Source organism: Epinephelus moara, chromosome 8 (genome assembly GCF_006386435.1).
Source record: "Epinephelus moara isolate mb chromosome 8, YSFRI_EMoa_1.0, whole genome shotgun sequence".
NCBI lineage: Eukaryota > Metazoa > Chordata > Actinopteri > Perciformes > Serranidae > Epinephelus > Epinephelus moara.
Window position 1 is genome coordinate 33,618,160 of NC_065513.1, and position 18,960 is coordinate 33,637,119.

General features: G+C 41.6%; 1 protein-coding gene across 1 annotated transcript in view; it reads left to right on the forward strand.

Annotated features, from left to right (window-relative positions):
• Positions 1-18,960, forward strand: part of si:dkey-215k6.1 (transmembrane protein 132D) — a 406,733-nt gene that overhangs the window by 271,566 nt on the left and 116,207 nt on the right. Inside the window, exon 5 of the mRNA XM_050051540.1 lies at positions 9,059-9,254. Within this exon, the coding sequence (XP_049907497.1) occupies positions 9,059-9,254 (196 nt within the window). The remainder of the gene's footprint in view (positions 1-9,058; positions 9,255-18,960) is intronic.

Sequence of the window (18,960 nt, forward strand, 5' to 3'; positions counted from 1 at the left end):
TTCACTTTGCTAGTGATGAATGCTAACAACACATCGGTGGCTAATGAGCTAATACACAACGTGCAGTACTGAACAAAACAATTCAACTAACGTTAGAAACGTCTTCAGCTTCTCACGGAAGATATGCAGAAAATGTCCAGGTGAATACTGTCAGTTAGATAGCATAAAGACCATGAATAAAGACACAGAGTACATACTTTTTACGGTTAACTCCGGTCAACTCCTCTGAGCCGTGTTTACTTCCTATTTGGGCGAATATCATTGGCACACTTCAAGTCAGGTGACGCTGGAACTTGTTGTTGATTGGTTTGCGGTATAGTACGCCATAGCGTTTGCCTGATTAGTTTATCAAACGTAAGTTTAGTTTTCATAAAAATATGATCAAATTGAGACTGCCAACAAACGGAAAGGTGTTCAGAAAAAATATATTAAGTTAATGTTAAAAAAGCAGCTACTCTATCGCTGAGGATCGATCATTTCAAAAACAAAAGCAGATAGCGACCTTCGGCCCATCGCCTACATCTATAATCCCAAACTCTCCACTCTTACTTTCGAAATTTCTACATAGGTACATTGGAGCTGTAGGTCCAAAAAATTAGGCCCGATCCCGACATGAAGCTGTATAGTTTCTGTCTAAGCCGAACCCAAGCCCAAACCATGGCAGCAATTTTAGGCCCAAGCCTGATGTTAAATCTGAATTGCCACTGTAACTTTTTTTTTTTCTTTTCATTAAAACATTTATTACAAGCAGAAGTCAACTTAAATCTTCTCAGTGTGGTAACAAACACATTATTCATAACATTACACAGATGATAAGAACTGCATTAATCTTAAAAAAAGGGAAACTGGGGCAAACCTGACCCAATTCAAGCCCGTAAAAATTTTGACAAATTACAGCCCGGCCTAGCCTAAACCTGGCGGGTGGTTGGGTTGGGCTCAGTCTGGTCCGGGCAGAGAATCAAAGCTTTAATGTACATGGTACAGTGCTTCTTGCACCGGCACTGTGCTTTGGCATTGGTTTTGATGTGTAGAATGACAAATTCAGATGTAATTCCACGCTTGGACGTATAAACAGGTGGAGGGGCTTCCATTTTTTTCTTCCTCCTGATTGTTGGATCAGCCAATCAGCTTCCATAACGCTTAGGTTAGGAGAATTATAATTCAGTGTTCACAAATACTCAAGTCTGCATCAATAGTTCTGTACACACAATTGCTAAACTGTCCAATTACACGTTGTTAAATCACAAACAGTAGGTACAAAATAGAGTTGTTTGAGTTTCCCTTATTTTTGTCTCTTTTGCATTTTTACTCTCTCTCACTCACCCACTCATTTACATGATCTCTTTCTTGTTCTCTCCTCCTGTAATTCCTCTGATTCTTGAACACCTGAATTGTCAATTTAACACAAAAGATTAAACTGAATTCATAGAAAATGCCCGTTCACCAAGGCCCTTCACTGTCCACACTGCATGTCATCCTGGTTGGGAGAAGGGTTGTGAGCCACTTCAGATGACACATGTTAACCCACTCATGCCAACACTGTAAACCTGCATCACCGTGTCTGTAACAGGGACAATAGGTGAAGGTCAGCATTGCCTAAAGGAAGTGACTCAGAGACGGTGACAAAAGTGTCAACTTCTGCAGTGGTTTTGTTTGGTTGGTTTTGAGTGTTGCCGAACAATGTGCTAGCGTGTGCATGTGTGTGAGTGAGTGTGTGTGTGTACGTGTATGCACTAGAGGACAGTGTAATATTGTTTTGGAGCCTTGTGGTTGGGACGGAGCTAACACCTGAATGAACCTGTCACTGCAGACACATTGCTTTTTCAGCTCCAGCGATTACACTGCACCCAAACACACTCAACATTTTCAGGGTGGTTCTTTGTACGAATGTGTGTGTGTGTGTGTGTGTGTGTGTGTGTGTGTGTGTGATTGTGTGTGTGTGGGAGACAGAGAGAGCGGTGTGTTGCTTGTGCATTGCCTATGTGCATGTGTCTGTGAGTGTGAGAGAGACAGGAACAGAGAGCGAGAGTGACAGAGCATTGTGTCTCACTGTGTATGTGTCTAAACCTCTGCTGTATTTTAGGTTTCTCCCTGAAAAATATGAAATAGGGCTACTGCTACTGTGTCCTTTGAGGTTAAACAACAAGTTGTATTGATGGATATACACACATACAGGGCACGGAGGACCTCACCAAAAAATGACAAATTTTTATTCATTCAAGTGAAGAAAATGTGGAAAAAAGTTTTCCCTTTCTTCTCTTTGTAGCATCACATAGAAACTACTGTATTCTATAGTGTGTCCTTCAGCACAGCACTTATCCCACTTTGTCTTACAGAGGACTGTAATTGCACAGGGTAGCTCCAGAGGTGAGAGGGTGGTCAGACTGAAAGACAGGGCAGCTTGCTGTAGAAATAGAGCCTATATACAGTAGACATCAACTATCATCAGCCCATGATGCATTCGTGTCATATTACAACTACAGTAATTACCAGTATTCAACTCTTAAATTAGTTCACATCTATTTGGAAGCTTTGACATATCCAACTTGGATGGGCCAGCTGACTTGGCCCAATTCTGCAGCATCATTCATGCTGAGTCTCAGCCAAGTCAGGTAATCAGATGTGGCCTGACTTATTTCTTCCGGCATGCCAAGTTTGGGCCAAAGTTGGGCCAGGTCATTTTTGATAGTGGCGCAGTGATGGCAGTGTTGGCAGCCAGAATCAGGCCAGCCTATCTGACCCGATTCTGGGATGTCATTTATGCCGAGTGTCAGCCAAGTCGAGCAACCAGATGTGGCCTGGCTAATTTTATCCGGCATGCCGAGTTCGGGCTGTTGCTGGCCCCAGTCATTTTTGATACCAGCCCTGTGATGGCAGTTTCAGCAGCTGGACTCAGCCCAGCTGATTTGGCTCAATTCTGTGCCATCATTCATGCCAAGTCTCAGCCAAGTCAGGCAACCGCTAATTTTATCCTGCATGCCGAGTTTGGGACAAAGCTGGGCCAGGTCAGTGGCCTAGTGATGACAGTGTCAGCAGCGAGAATCACTTCAAATGATTAGGCTCGACTCCAGGGTGTCATTTATGCTTAGTCTCAGATGAGTTGCGCATGGACCGGGTAATTTCTTTCAGCATACTGAGTTTAGGCCGACACTGGGCCAGGTCATTTTCGCTACCTGGGTGGAAGAGCCGTTCCAACCCAACAGTGCTGCTGTAGAAACATTGTGCCTACCCTCCGGTGTCCCCCAGGGTCATCCTGGTAAATAAGCTGCTTGATTTTTAGCCTGACACCCCCTTAAGCAGTGTCAGCACAGGTAGAAGTGCGAGCACATTTAGCAATGTGAACAGGGTTTGCAGCTCAAACTGAAGCCACTTACTCACCTAAGCTACCTGGGGAGAAACCGGAGGGTAGCTACCATGTTTCCATAACAACACCGTCCTGCCACCGGTCCCACTGCCAGGACAAGTTACCAGCAATAACATACTCTCCAAATTAATTGCACTGCCAGCTAAGTCTCACCTAACCCGGATGGTGCGCAGTGCAGAGCGGTCAAGGCTAACATAAGCTAATCACTGGAGACAGGAGGGTTGACAATAATAAGTAAAGTATATATAGTAAAACCCAATATATTAACATTACAAAACATCACAGTTTCACTGTCAATAAATGGATAGCGCTTTAAAATGTGGCACTGAAGCTCAGTTAATGGGCATTTGGGCTATCAAAAGCAAAATGAATTGAAGCTGACATCCCTATTTGCAGCTTTGAAATCGTCTGCAGTTTTTACATGATGTGAATGTTCACATATCTTAAACATGGGTATGTTTCCCATCCATCCCATATGATGTAAATGCAGCATACATAATTACCAGACTTCAAGCTGAGCACCTACATTATGATTTTAAGTCCTGTTTCACGAAAGCCAAACTTTGTTGTACCCGCCAGGCTTGAATCAAGTTCAAGCCATTTTGGTGTGTGTACCTTGAGGCTTTAGATGAGTTTGGATTGCTTATTTTTAACTAATTTAGGAATCTCCCTCTCTGTCACTCACAACTCTGTCACTTGTGCACAAAAAGAAAAGAGCAGCTTGTCACTGGTCACTAACAGCCAGTAATGGATGAAATACAGCAAAGACTTGCTAAAGGGTAGGCCTGTGCATTTAAGGAACATTATGACCTTGTATGATTGTGCCTGTGTATAGCTCTGCTCTAAATTGACCATTATGTACACCTGGGTAATGATTGTGGGTTGACCAGCCATTTTCCTTTGGCAATTATTGGAAAAAGCTTGACATGGACTCACAGAAAGGGTAGGCTTTACTGTTCCATGCTTTAGTGCAGTGGTTCCCAACTGGTGCAGCCAAGGCGTCCAGATTTGTCCTTAGTCATTAGTTCAATGTCCACACAGTTTTAAATGTTCAGCATCATACTTGCATTGGGCCATGTTGTCCAGCTAGTTTGCTGTCTTTGTTAAGCAGCTGTCTGTTATTCACTCACTTGACAGTAGGAAACCATACTTAAAAATAAAAGCTTTGTGCTGGATATTCACTGTACTTCAAATGAGGTGTGTTTTTTTACAGACTTGACACAATCATGAGTCACTTGTGGTCCATTCAGAATGGACCCTTGACCCACTTTTGCACTGTGACCCACCAGTTGGGAACCACTGCTTTAGTTTCTGGCAGATTTTATGGGCACCACACATGACTCATATTGCATGTTAGAGGAATGACTTCAGGTAATCGTTTGCTAAGGTAAAAGAGCCCGATCTCACTCCAAAGTCTTCGAAATCTGGTGCTTGGCCAATGACTTGTGGCGTTAAAAACCAATCAAAAAAGGCGTCCTTTAACATCTGCATGATACGCGGCCAGTTGCTGTTATAGTTTAAAGGTGCCCAGCGGTGTCAGCAGCAGGACAAGGATGAAATTTGGGATGGTGAAAGTCTGAGTGGGGTGGGTGGGAGTGGTGGTGAATGGGTCCAACAAATACTGACTTTCAGAGAGAGCGGTGTTTGCATCCTGTGAGATTATAAAGCCAAACCCTGTTCTTTATCCCTAAACCTAACCATGTGTTTTTGTTGTTGAGGGGGAAAAAAACGTCAATTTATATTGAATACTGTATGTAAACGTACAATTTCCTGTGAAAACAGAAGTGTATCTTGAAAGAAGACAATGCATGTAACAGGCAGAATTTGACAGTGTCCTAGAACGTCATTAACCAAGGCACCCAGGGTACCTTGCACTTCTTAAGCAGATGTGGAAAGTCCATGACCAAGCACATCAATATGTAATGAGGTCAGAGTGAGAATGTGTTGCTCTATAATATGATGTCTAGGGCTGGGTATTGGTACTCAATACCTTTGACGTACCAGCCAAAATAACCCAAGTAGTATAACAGCTTCTCCCATCAGTCAATACCTGTACTTGATCCTTTTTGTACCCAGATAGAAATAAAAATGACTATTTGTACGGTTTAGCTTGCAGCCAATCACTGCAAACTTCCTTTGATTTAATGTGAGGTTTGATTGGCCCATTATCTCAGCAGCTACAACCCATACGGCCTTTGACTAAATTGGCATCTTAGCAGAGATGCCACCAAAACTTTCACATGATGGGTGTCAAATGAAGTAGAAAAAATATTGTTATCTATATCTCTTAAAGTGTACTGGTGTAATATTTTAAATGGTACCAGCCCTAATGATGTCAGATTGGATTTAGTGGAGACAGAGAGAGGCAGACAGATGAAAGAAAGCAAGCATGATGGAGGGATCTGGGAGAGGTCAAGGGGAGCTGACACCCATCAGTTTTCTCTCCTTAATCTATCTGTGCAACACATTGCTCACCCCATCTCCCTAGACACACACACTCACACACACACACGCAGGCACATGCCAGATATCACAGACCCTCAGCAATTGGCTTTGTCATGACCTGTAACCCCTATATATCTGTGTGTGTGTGTGTGTGTGTGTGTGTGTGTGTGTGTGTGTGTCAGTAAGACATAGCTATAAAACGTTGGCTCAGAAATCAATTTATAGCTGCTTCTTTCTTTCTAGTTCATGTTACACAAGCCGCTGGGTGCTCATGTGTATGTGCGTGTGTGTGTGTGTGTGTTAGTGAGTGTCACTGACAGGGGAATAAAAAAATAGAGTTAGACACACAGAGAGAATTCCTGTTGCTAAACAGTATCTAAATTATTTTCAAAGCCCCCTCTTTGACGCTGTGAAACAGTCGACTGCAGTGTGTGTTGAATGTTTATCTCCAAAATCCCACCCAGGAGACCTTTTGTGTTGCACTTACTGGGAACTGTAAGTGGGTATATTTCACCGCTATCTTGACCGTGGAAAATGTACTGTCACATTTCAGATAGTGTTTTTATTTAAGACCTGCTGTGTTTCTTGTGCTCCATGTGCAACAGCTTAGAGCACCTCAAGCACAACATTTTATTGCAGCGCGTGGGCATCTTATTTTATTTTGACCCTTTAGTCATTCATTCATTCATTCATTCTGAACCTGACCACAAACCCTGACTTCCAAATATAGCTGCGACCCTGACTCTGACATCTCTGGCTCAGGTCTAGAGGAAGGAGATGCAAAGAGTTTCTGTGGGGATAAATGATACGACTGGATGTGATTCACACAAGCAGCAGACAGAATCAGGATGTCTGACAGGCAGAGAGGCAAAGCGGGTAATGACAGTCTACAAAGTTGTGAGGGCATGATGTGCAGCACGAATCCGAGTTGTCAAAATGACAGACAAATTTCTGTGTGTAGGAATCAGAATAGAGAGGTAGAAGTGAAGAAAAGATTTTTTTTTTTAAAGTTGCAGGAGTTTTCCAAGTAGAAAGTTTGAACTGAATCTGAAAGTGATTATCTGGAGATTATATCACCAGATTCTTTTTTCAATTTTAAGATCGATAATGTCTTGTAGAATCACTTTCACACAGTGGCTTTAAAGGTGCTAGTAGACCTTTTTTCTTTAGCTGTTTCCCCATATTTTCAGTCTTAATGCTAAGCTAACTAAAGTAGATATGCATCCATCTTGAGCAATGTACGTCATGGTCAATATCATGAAAACTGGTATCAGGGATCCAGTTCTTTTGGGCCTGACGTGATGACATATATGCCTACAAGAGTTTTGGTCTGCTGTTAAACGCTAAAGGAAGAAGAAGAACGTTACCAACACATGGGAGAAGGCAACAAGTGAAGCTGCAGCAATAGCTCCCCCTCCTCAATTCTCTCCAATGGGAGCAGCGCTATGCTAACTATGCTACAAACGCCAGCAGTGTGACCAAGGGCCTGAGCATTTATTCTGCACCGAACGCTGCATATTTGCAGTTTTAACTGGCTTGTCACTGTCACTTTTTACCCAGTGGTCCAATCACAGTGGAGAGGCAGAACAAACAGCCTGCCACAAAGACCAGCCGTCACATTTTATATGTACAAGTGCTGAACAACAACAGTGGAGTAAAATGATGTTAATGTATTGTAGGCTATATATTGATATATGTGTCCTTGACCACGAAATCTTAATCATGGAATTTAACTGGCACTAGTATCGACTATTATATCATGGTATTGTGACACGCCTGCTCACCAACATGAAGAGAGAGGCACATCAACACACTTACACAGGCTTTTTGGAGAAGGCATGAAGCAGAATGGCTTCTATCCATTAGCTGTAAAATGAATTGTCATTTTTGGATGGCATTATTTGACTCCCCATTTCTCTTCCACACACATCCATCCACACACACATGCACATGTGCACACACTGATAGCTTGGACCTCAAGGCAGAAATACTCAATATCACTTCCATCACCAAGATATCCTCGCCATTGTCCCCATTCATTATCCTGGTTGTTATCATCATTATAATCACATTTTCACAAGTGCTTAATGTAGCAACACATTCTCACTCCAACCTTGTCACATATCAACGCGTGGTCATGGACTTCCCACGTCCAGATACGACATGCAAGGTGCCTTGGGAATGTTCGTTGTTGGCATTCTGGGATGCCGTGTCAAGTTCTACCTGTTATATGCATTGTCTTCTTTAAAAATACTCTTCCATTTTCAAAGGAAATTTACTGTTTACATACAGTCTCTTTCAAAATAAAGGCACAACATCGGTACAACACTATTTTTCTTTCTTTCAACAACAAAAGCACGTGGTTGGGAACAGGAAAAAAGAGCAGGATTAAGTTTTTTCATAATCTTACGGGACACGAACGCAGCTCACCTAAGGGAAAGTCAGTGTTTGTTGGACCATCCACCACCACTCACACCTGTCTCACTCGGACTTTCGCTGCTTCAACTTTCGTTCTTGTCCCACGGCGTTTCCCCCTGACACCGCCAGGCGCCATTAAACTATAACCATGACCAGCCACGTATCATGCTGCCATTAAAGAACAGCTTTTTTGTCTCAGTCTTTCGCTGCAAGTCACTGCCCAAGCGCCAGATTTTGATGACTTTAGATTGAGACTGTGTTGCATGTGGATGTAAACTACTTTTCTTTATTTAATCAGATCCATAAATTATGATTGGGTTAAGCACACAGATACAGTTACAGTCTGTAACAGAATGTTTTGAAAGTGGTTTACATTAATATTGCAGGCCACATGCCAAGAACCTTTATCTCTCTATCACCTTTCTCTCTACCTGCATTAATGTGTCATGCTTTTTGATTACATTTTAAAGTAGAAATTATTCTATTGTTGTAGGGATTACTCAAAAAAATGACCTGACCACTGGGTTTCTTTGTCTTGTGTTGTATTGTCTAACATTATCTGAGAGAGAGCATTGTTCTGTCATGAGTCGGTGGACATAAGTTGTGTTAATTTAACTGTGATCCAAAAGTGGAATTCTTTGTCATTATTGCAAATTATGCCAATTTTTTTTGCACTGCACTTCCCAAACATTAATTATCAATCTTAAAATGCAGCCAGTATTACTGTCTTCCTCAGATTTTTTTGGTGGAATTTATATATATGGCACTCTTTTAAAGCTGAAAAAATGTCCTAACCCAGAAATACATTTTTTTTCTCTTCTTTCCCTGTAGGTTGGAAAGTCCGTCATATGAGGTGATGCAACTGGAGTTTGAGGTGGATAACGTGATCAACCTGGTGCCAACCCAGACTCTGCACTGGAACGTCGAGTACTCAGGTGGCATGCAGACAACTTCCAGGCAAACAGAGAAAGTCTCGCACCTCTACATCAGCAATGCCGACATACAGGGAATCGTACCGCTGGCTGAGGTAAGGGTCGACCTGATAGAGCACAGATACAGATACCTGTGAGCGTACATATCGACATACCCAGCAGCACAACATTTCTTATGCTAGAATAGATTTTTCCCTCCTCTTCCTAACCTTCTTGCTGACACCCCCAGCTCATCCCCTTCCTCCAGGTTGATCAAAGCTGTAAAGGTCAGCTTGTTTACCCCCTCCTGTCGCTACAAGCCTCCTGGCTACACACACACACAGCAGGTTTCACCCTCACAGGTTTCAAAATGACAAGCAGCCTCACAAATATGGGCACACAACCAGGCAGGTACAGCCCTACACACCTACCTTCATGCACAAATGCTTCCCTCCATGTGTGCGTCGTGCTGGCAGGTGTCATTCCTGGTGAGACTCAAGCACCGTTTGCCTCTTTAGGCCTCATAAAGCTGCTTTCCATATAGACCCGAAACTCTCACTGTTCTGTTTCTGAGTCTAGGCTTCAATGTCACTTTGAGAGAATTGGCGCATTACCAAACATTTGTTTAGTGCACAGCAAAATGAATCAAAACTGAAATTTTACTATTCTCATACTTACAATATTTTCAAAAATAAAAATAGTAAAATACCTCTATACTTAAGGACAGGAGGAAGTTATATGGTGTAATCAAATTACTAACTGGAAACACAATTACATCCTATATACAATATTTACCTACGTAGCCTACTTATTTATTTTGGGTAACAGCACAAATCTCAAGGAAAAATGATCAAATGAACAGAATTGGGGAGGCAGAATGCTTCGCCCCTAAAAGGCCCCTGCTGTGGTATGGTTGTGTGCTGCAGACAGAACATAACCAGGTTGCAGCCAAAACGCAGTACAGCTTTGTTCAGTGGAATTGTCCCTCCTGGCTCCCTTACAGTCAAGATGGCAGCAAATATAACAACAAAATGGGGACTAATTTATCTAGTGACAGGCCTAACTTTAGTGGATCATAACATATGATATAGGATATAGGATATGGAATTAATCTGCAGATGCTTTGGTTCAAAATGAAAACTAAAAGTATCTATAGATGTCAGTTTTTTAACCTTGACGAAGGCTAAAAATGTGGCCTGCAACAGATGGTAAGGCTTGTTGTTTTTTGCTGAGCCAATATCCGGAATACTTGCGGCCCCAACTGGCAGGTTAAGAGGAGTGAGGATTCAGCAGTCAATGACGATGTAAGGGGTTGTACACATGCCACGTTTGTTCTGCCCTCTAATTAATTATTTGTAATGTAGACGAATGGCAGGCGCGCATAAACACCAGAGCGATGCCAGAGTGGCACATGCCTTCCTCAGCACCTATTTTTCAGGGCTCTTGAAAGCTGGCACAGAAAAGGCACAAGAGTAGCAACCAGCACCCGACCTCATGTCTTCCAGGCGGTTAAAGATGCGGCTTGTGTGCGGCCCCTAAAGCAGCCAATAACACAGGATTTTTAATGATTGTAAATCACTGCAACTCGAGACGTCCTTGAGCATACAGCAGGGCTCTCAAGTGGCAGGCGTTGGATATGATAGTTTATAAAGGATTCAAATTTCAAAGAAGTCATCAACCATCAATATGTGTTTAAAATAGCTACTGAAATTGGGGGGAGGGGTGCATTTTAGCCTTTAATTGACAGGACAGTTAAGCATGAAAAGGGGAGAGACACAGAGGGAGTGACATGCAGCAAGGTGCCACAGGACGGAGTTGCACCCGGACTGCTGCAGGAAAAGCTTTATATATGAGACGCTTGCTCTAACCACTAAGCCACCAATAACGTCTTAACATCGATTTTGTCGGCTAAAGTTGACACACGGTCTTGTCAAACTGTTAGGTAAAAGTTGATATTCCCTGAGATAAGCTCTCATTGTTTTCCTTTTGTGCAACAAGTAATTTCATTCAGTAGGCTACAAAATCAAATGATGAGATGACTTACTGTACACATGTGATAAGGCACTCCCGTCTTGTTTGTGCACCCTCTTCTTGCTGCGGTCAGATCACCTGTATCTTATAGCATTGCTGTACCTACCCGGATACAGCAATGCTATTTTCTGATTGGCTGATAGGTAGCTGTATGTTATTTTTTGATTGGCTGGTGGATAGCTGTGTCTTATTTTTATTGGCTGGAATGTGGCAAGTGCTTATTGAGCTCTCCGGTAGCCACAGCGTCTTGCAACACGTTGCACTGCAATTATAACGATGTAACTTGGTGGGCGTTATCGTAATATTTTTTTTATGCGTAAGAAATACCAGGTGTGGCGGGTGAGAGTGTGAAAAGGTTAAAATGTGTGTGTCACACTCTCAAAGCATAAAACTTGCGAGCCCTGATACAGTCATAAATGCGCACACCAAATATTAGGCTGATTGGTCCAGTAGTTTGCAAGATAAGCTGCAGACAGACAGAAATGCACATATGTAACCGAATGCATGATCCTCTCCAGGCTTACACCTGGCAGAGATAATTATAACTCAATAATGCAACTCATCTGAGAAAGTGAATGACTAGCAAGTGCTTTGCAAAGCATACTCTGGTCATATTATACCCACAACATTAAGCCATGATACTGATTATGTCCGACAAACAAATCCTAAAGTGAAACATCTAATATTGTAATATGATGCAGTACACTTTCTGGTCCTTTCTCCATCCCTGCCTTTCCAATTCTTTCATTTTCCATTCTTTTTCTTTTTCATCAGGTCTTTAGCAGTTTTAATTGTAAAGATTTAAATCCAAAATAATCTCTTAAAGGTAAAAATAAAACAGCTATTAAACGCCTCAAATGTTTTTGCATTTTGCACTGTATATTTTGCTGTGTGGATTGTTGCCATCAAAAAGTCTGGACTTAAATTCAAAGCTTTCTGTCTGGAAAAGAGAGCAAACTTTTACATAAGTGATGACTTTAGGACTTGTACTTACTTTTATCAGACAGGGTCAGGTGAAGGAAAAGGTTGCTTTAAAAGTCTGCTTTCATCTGTAACATTTCTAATCATCACCACCATTACTTCATACATTCACAGATCAAAACAGACACATCCCATAACAGACATTGCTGCTCTGGCTACAGCAACCAAGAACCTCAGGCTAAAATGTGAGGAGGAGGATGCTTTTCAAAATACTCCCAGTTCCATTACCACTGAGGTAGAGCTAATCTGGCCTGATAGCCCTCCTTCAAACAGCAAAGCCCTAGTGAGGGAACCCAATTTTGTTCAGGGCTTTTGCAACCCCTGTCTCTTTCACACACTGGAAAAAGCAAGCTTGAAACCATCATTTCAAATAGCAGGGCTGTTGGGATTCTGCTCGCCGTGTGAATGGAGCTCTGGGCTGAGTGATGTTACATCTCATTCCCCTGTATTCTTTAAAACAGAGCCATTTCAATGGATATTTGTTGATAATATAAAGTTTGTATTTACATGCGACCTTTGAGCTTCAGATTTATTAATTCAAAACATGTCTGTTTGTGTCATAAATTACCACAAACTTGATAGAAATGCTCTTGAAATACCCTCGAATGATTGTGTCTGTTATATGATGATATTTTGTAAAACAAGTTTGTTTTTGTTCCATCTACAAAGAGAATCAATTTGATATACTTCTGTGGATTTGTAACACAGAGGGGTGCAAAGTGAAGGAAAAAACAACATGAAGTGGCTTATTAAATGTTGGCTAACCACAGGCCTCCATATTAGTGTTTGGAACGCGACTGGAGTGATGAACGGCAGTCTTTCCACAGATAATGGAGTTCTTTGATGATGGTGGCGGAGAGCGCTGTCTGACGTGAAAAATCTCACATAGATGTTAAGCTGGGTTGAGATCCTGTGATTCTGAAGGTCTTAGCATGATTCACTGTTCTCCGAGCCATGAAACCATTCAGTGAACACTACTGCTCTGTATGCAAGCAACTGCATGTCTGGTGTTGTCACCACTTAATTGCTGTAATAAGACTTTTGATTTAGTTTGTCAGATTTGGATTTTATCTCCATGTTTTGCCCCAAATATTCATTGTGCTGGTGTGGCAGCAGTTCTTTACTCTAGTCAAAACCAGACCAGCTGTATTGAAACTGTTACAACAACTATTATTATTATGAGTTGTCATCTGCATGTTTGTACGTTTTCCTATGAAAGGTAATGCACCAAAATCCATACATATCCCACATAATGATGAGCCAGTAATTTGTGCATAAACCACGTAGTTTGTAAGGCTTCGATCATGTCACCAATGCGCTGATGCAGTGACGCAGTAAAGAAGGAAGTAGGGACAAAACACAGGACTTTCCCCAGGAGTCTCATGTATAAATCAATGCATAGGATCCATACTAAAAATGTATGTATGAACAAAAGCCAAAAATGGTGTGCGCAGTTTCTGCAATAAGGTTTCCACCTCACCATCTGCATCACCAAATTCTCTAAAATGTTCATAAGCATCAGTCAAATTTTCTCCCATCAAGTCTGTTTTTTAGATCATAACTTTTGCGTCGGAAGTGGCGGACAGTATGCCTCTTTCACGCCGTGTAAACGCAATGTTTATAAATGAGACGCCAGGAGACCAGTGTTGGGAACCTTGTTCATTTTGAATCATTTTAAGGTATTCACCGTTCCTAAACCTAACCATAGTCATTTTACTTGCCTAAACCTAACCAAGTCATTCATTTATTAATTTTCCGTAACCGCTTATCCCCCAGTTTAATTGGTTAATGTCTTTGAACTATGGGAGGAAGCCGGTGTACCCAGAGAAACCCCGCGCTGACAGGGGGAGAACATGAAAACTCTGCACAGAAGGGCTCCCCCACCCTGGGTTCAGACCAGGAACTCTCTTGCAGTGAGACGACAGTGCTAGATACTGCACCGTCGGGCTGCCCTAACCTCTGTAAATTGACGTTAATTACGTAATTTTATGTTAGCAGGTAACGTCATTCGTGGGGGCGCTTATTTCTTTAATATCATACAAATTGCTGGGTGTGCATTTTCATAGGGTATTCATAGGGTATCTTTATCCAGCCCCATTTCCTAATAATTTTGTGTGTATACTACAAAATGGTTTATACAGTAATATACTGTATTTTGAGGGGAAATGTAATTTTTGGGGATTAATTTATTGGACACTTTTTCCAATCCAGAAAATGCTTCTTAGTGCTGCATAGACATCTCTGGAGCGTGGTTGGGGTGGATGATGGACACTTTGGCTGAATATTGAAAAAGCAAAAACATTATGTCTTATGTCTCCACACAAAAAAACCTATCCGGAAACAAACACCCATTGCTCCAAAATCCCATTCCTTCGAAAAATACACACCTCCTGCAGTTACAAAGATTCATGGCCTGCAACTACACCAACATCTTTTTATTTATTGCTTCTACTTGTTGTGTGTAGGACAACAGATGGAAATTAGCGTCTCGCTAAATCTGATGCAACCACGTTTTCATTTCTTTCTTTTTTTTAAAGATATTTTTTTGGGCATTTTTTGCCTTTAACGGACAGGACAGTTAAGTGTGAAGGGGGGAGAGAGAGAGGGGGGATGACATGCAGCAAAGGGCCACAGGCTGGACTCGAACCCGGGCCGCTGCGGCAACAGCCTTGTACATGGGGCGCCTGCTCTACCACTAAGCCACCGACGCCCCAACGCGTTTTCATTTCTTGTAAATGATTAATTTCATTTCATTTCATCGTATCCTAGCTAATGCTGAAACCAAACTGGTAAGACATTCCCCATTTTGGCGGCAAACTAGCTATGGCCTGGAGGTATGACATCAGTTGGAAGAGAGGATGTCATTGGTCAAACACATATTTCCACGGGAAGAAATCCAGTGAAGTCTTTTCCTCACATGCAGGGGTGTGCAAGCGTTCATAAGAACCCACAAAGTCAGTTTTTAAAAATTTCCATGTGAACTTTTCAGATTTAAATCTGTGCTTGGTATGAAATGGCTTTTAAGGAAGACAACAATATTTCCCTCAACTTAACCAAGTGCTTTTAGTTGCCTAGTTATATTGTTGATCATGCTTAAGTGGCACAAGTGGATATTGTAGGGAAAGTAATTGAAATTGATTGAACTAGACATATTGCAGATACGTTCCCTAAGAGTCTGTATGTGACAGACTTTTTTGCTGTTGTACATAAATGTGATTTCTTGGAGACACCTGTTTTATCTTAGTTACTTTATGGCAGCATGTGACTCCTACAGCCTATGCACACATATGCGCAAAGATACACCCAGTTTCACTTTCACCCTCCATCTCTACATTGCCTCTCTCCTTTGGGTAAAAACATCAAAATGGCTGCTATTACAAGCCATCTGGGCCTCCTGATTTGTTTACCAAAACTGCTGACCAGGTGTTGATTGTTGGTTGGTTGCTTGAGGTGTCTGTCACTGAGATGCAATGGGTCACTAAGATGAAAGCTCCAACATTTCTGGGTCTTTGGAGGAGGGAAGGAGAAGGAATCAAATTACAAGCTAGAATCTTCAAAGGCAGCGGGATGTAAAAGCTTTCACAAAGTCTCGCATCCTCCCTCCCAAACAATTCCACATCTGAGGATCGGAACAAAAGTACAATACAGCTAGTATAACCATGTGACAAAATGTGGGATCTTTACAGCTGTTACATATTTAAACGGCCTGCAAAACTAGGCCTCACACATAATTGCATCAGGAGCACTCAGCGCTGGCTTTTAAACATTATTTCTCTGTCTGATCTGTTTGGGTGATTCAACTCCACCTCAGCCATCATCTACCATCTCCCAAATCAAAAGTTAGCTTGTCAACAGTGCTGATGTGGTAATACAGTAAGTTCTCTCTTTACAAGGCAACAATGAGAACCAGAACAGTGCCTGTCATTACCAAGCCCTCTCTGACATTTTCCTCCTAATTCCGCATATCCATTAAGGTGCTGGTCTCTTGGCTGAGCGGGAAAGAAAGAGGCCCTCTTCAGGAAACGAGGGATTATTAGGAGTAATTTGTCTCCTGCGGGGGCTGAAAAATTGGTTTCATCTTTTAGAGAGGAGTGAGGAGGTGAGGAGAGGGGAAAGAGTTGGGGAGAGAGGGTGAGGGAGGAGGGGCAAAGAGACAGTCAGAGAGAGATACAAACAGAGATGGACTGACAGAAAGAGACAGGAATGAGATTTCGGAGAGGGGACATTTTATTAAAACAATTAATTTATTGGCTGCTGCATGTGGATTCTTTTTGCTGCCATTTAATACAAATATTAAGCAGTTAGCATTAGTCCACTCAGTGACACCTTTTGCTAATAATGTTCCTGGTGCATTATTTCAAATAGTGAAAAAAACAGTTATCACATTGCACCAGATTTCCTTTTCTATCATCCCTGTCAATCCCTCCTCAGATGAACCACAAATCACATAATTCACAGAGCCTTTTCTGGACTGCAGCAAAGAGGGGGTTGTTAATTCACTGCCCAAGGAGAACAGTAATGTGGAGCAGGAGAAGTGCAAACTGATTGGAGGAGTGAAAATGGGACTTTCCCACCCTGAAAAGAGGACTTGCAGTCAGTCTTTTGATTGGCAGCCAACTTCGGCAGACCATCACTGGAGAGAAAGAATGCTTTTCAGCCATAGCGGCTCGGTGGGAAATGTTCCCTTTATTTAACCCAGTCCTCTAAAATTTGATTCTGGATATTTTTCAGGATTGAGGGAGGCCATAAACTCAGCTTGAATAATTTTTAAGAAGCAGCTAACAGTGGCTGAAGTACCTGAATGCACCTCCATTTATCTCACACAGTGTACAGTTCAGGCACTTCCACTGTAAATGTAATTGTTTTGTCCCGCCCTAACTGCATTCCTATTGGGCAGTCTGTCAGTTGTAATTGCAGATTGCATTCCCACTGGCTAGGAGTATTACACTATCTGTCTGAGACGGATGCAGATTATGTCATCATGTCACTAGATGGGATGGACTATAAACACATTTTTGTTGGCACAGTTGCTGTATGGCTCAGTGGAGGTGTGTAAAGAGGTAGAAACAGCAAATGATACATCTAAAATAAATTGTAATTTTTTGGTTACAGACGACTTGCCAGGATGAAATGTCTGCATTGTGGGATTCTAGAAACCACCAATTTGTTACAGTTGTATGTTTCATACATACCATACAAACATTTACTAAGTGACATAGTTCAGATGCATGGATATGAGCTGGGTTTGGAAAGCTACCTGTCTTATTTTTTATTTTTTCATTGTCTAATGTTGTGGTAAGATTGATAACACACGCTATAGAAGCTATTGTGCACAGATATAAATACAAGTGTTGTCAAAAGTTTGAAAACCACTGTTCAAGACCATCAGGCAACAAAAGCATAATTTTGTATCAACACATAGGACATTTCCAGCCATTTTTGTGGCAACAAAACTGTGATTTAAGCCAAAATCTGATGTTTTTCTAACTCTAACCAAGTGTTTTGTTGTTTTTGTTGTTGTTTTTGTTTTGTTTGCTTAAATTGAATACATGTTAACCCTCAACATTGTCACAGCAAAAAAAAAGAGTTAGAGTTATAGGGCCTTTAAAAGAGGTCAGCAAAACATAACTCTACTGAAAAAGAAGGCTAATAAAACTAGATGTTAACTCAGCAAACAGACATAACAGAATGAGACACTGAGGCAACATACAGTACTGACTGATCAGACCAAATGAAACACAAATGGGAGAACTTACATAGACAAAAACTAAAACTAACACAAATAAACCCCTAATCCCCCCCATGATGTCACAGCTCTTAGTTTGTTCCGTGGGATGGCCTTCTGCATAAAACCAGGCTCTGCCCTTACCCCCATCTTTTGCCCAAACCAGGAAGTGACTTCAAGTAACTCAAAGACAAAGGCTGAATCAAAATGTCTGCACTTCACTACACTTGCAGTCTTGCAGAATTTGCGGGCCTGTTCCTTGGAAGTCCGGGAGTGCTGAGGGCTGTCTAAATCCACAATTCAACCAGTCCACAAGGGGCCTCAAGCGGACGTTCTGCAGACTTCCAGAGAGTCCGCTTGGCATGCAGATTTCAGCAGACTTCACTGATTTCATAACCCACAACTCATTGTAATACTAATTTGACGTTGTGGGTTTTTCAACTGCTGAATTTTTTTTTTATGAATTTCTAAAATACTTATTGATAGTTTGATCTATTAAAAAGCTACTTGAATTGTGTAGGCAAGAAATAATATTCAACCACATCATGATACAGAGATATGTAGAAGTACAGGCTGTAGAGGGACTGACAATGCATTTTATTATTGCAGCCTATCAGGCTGTGCAGTGTAATTGGCTAAAAAAAATGGCCGAAAAACAACAAAAGAAGGTTTCTTATGTCAGTAATATCTTATTTATTGAGTCATCATCCTGTCCTCACTCACAAACATGTTTTTGAACACTGTAGCTTGTTAATACATTTTTGTTCAGTCACACAAAAGGCTATACATGGGATTTGTATCTTGTTATCTGCAGGACCAGATGAGTAGGCACTATTAATCAACATATAAGACATATATATGAATATGACAGCAGCGATAGTTGAACGTTTCCACAGCAACCAGTAAAACAGTCTTGAGGGCTGTGTATCAGCTGCTTACAGTCTCTGCCCTCCCACACTTTACGTGATGACAGTAAATGCATCACACTACGTACGACTAAAGTCCGTGAGGGCTCAGTCTGCAAGCCCAGAGGGTGGACATTTGGATTCAGCCAAAGAGCAATGAATTAGTAACTTACACAAGCA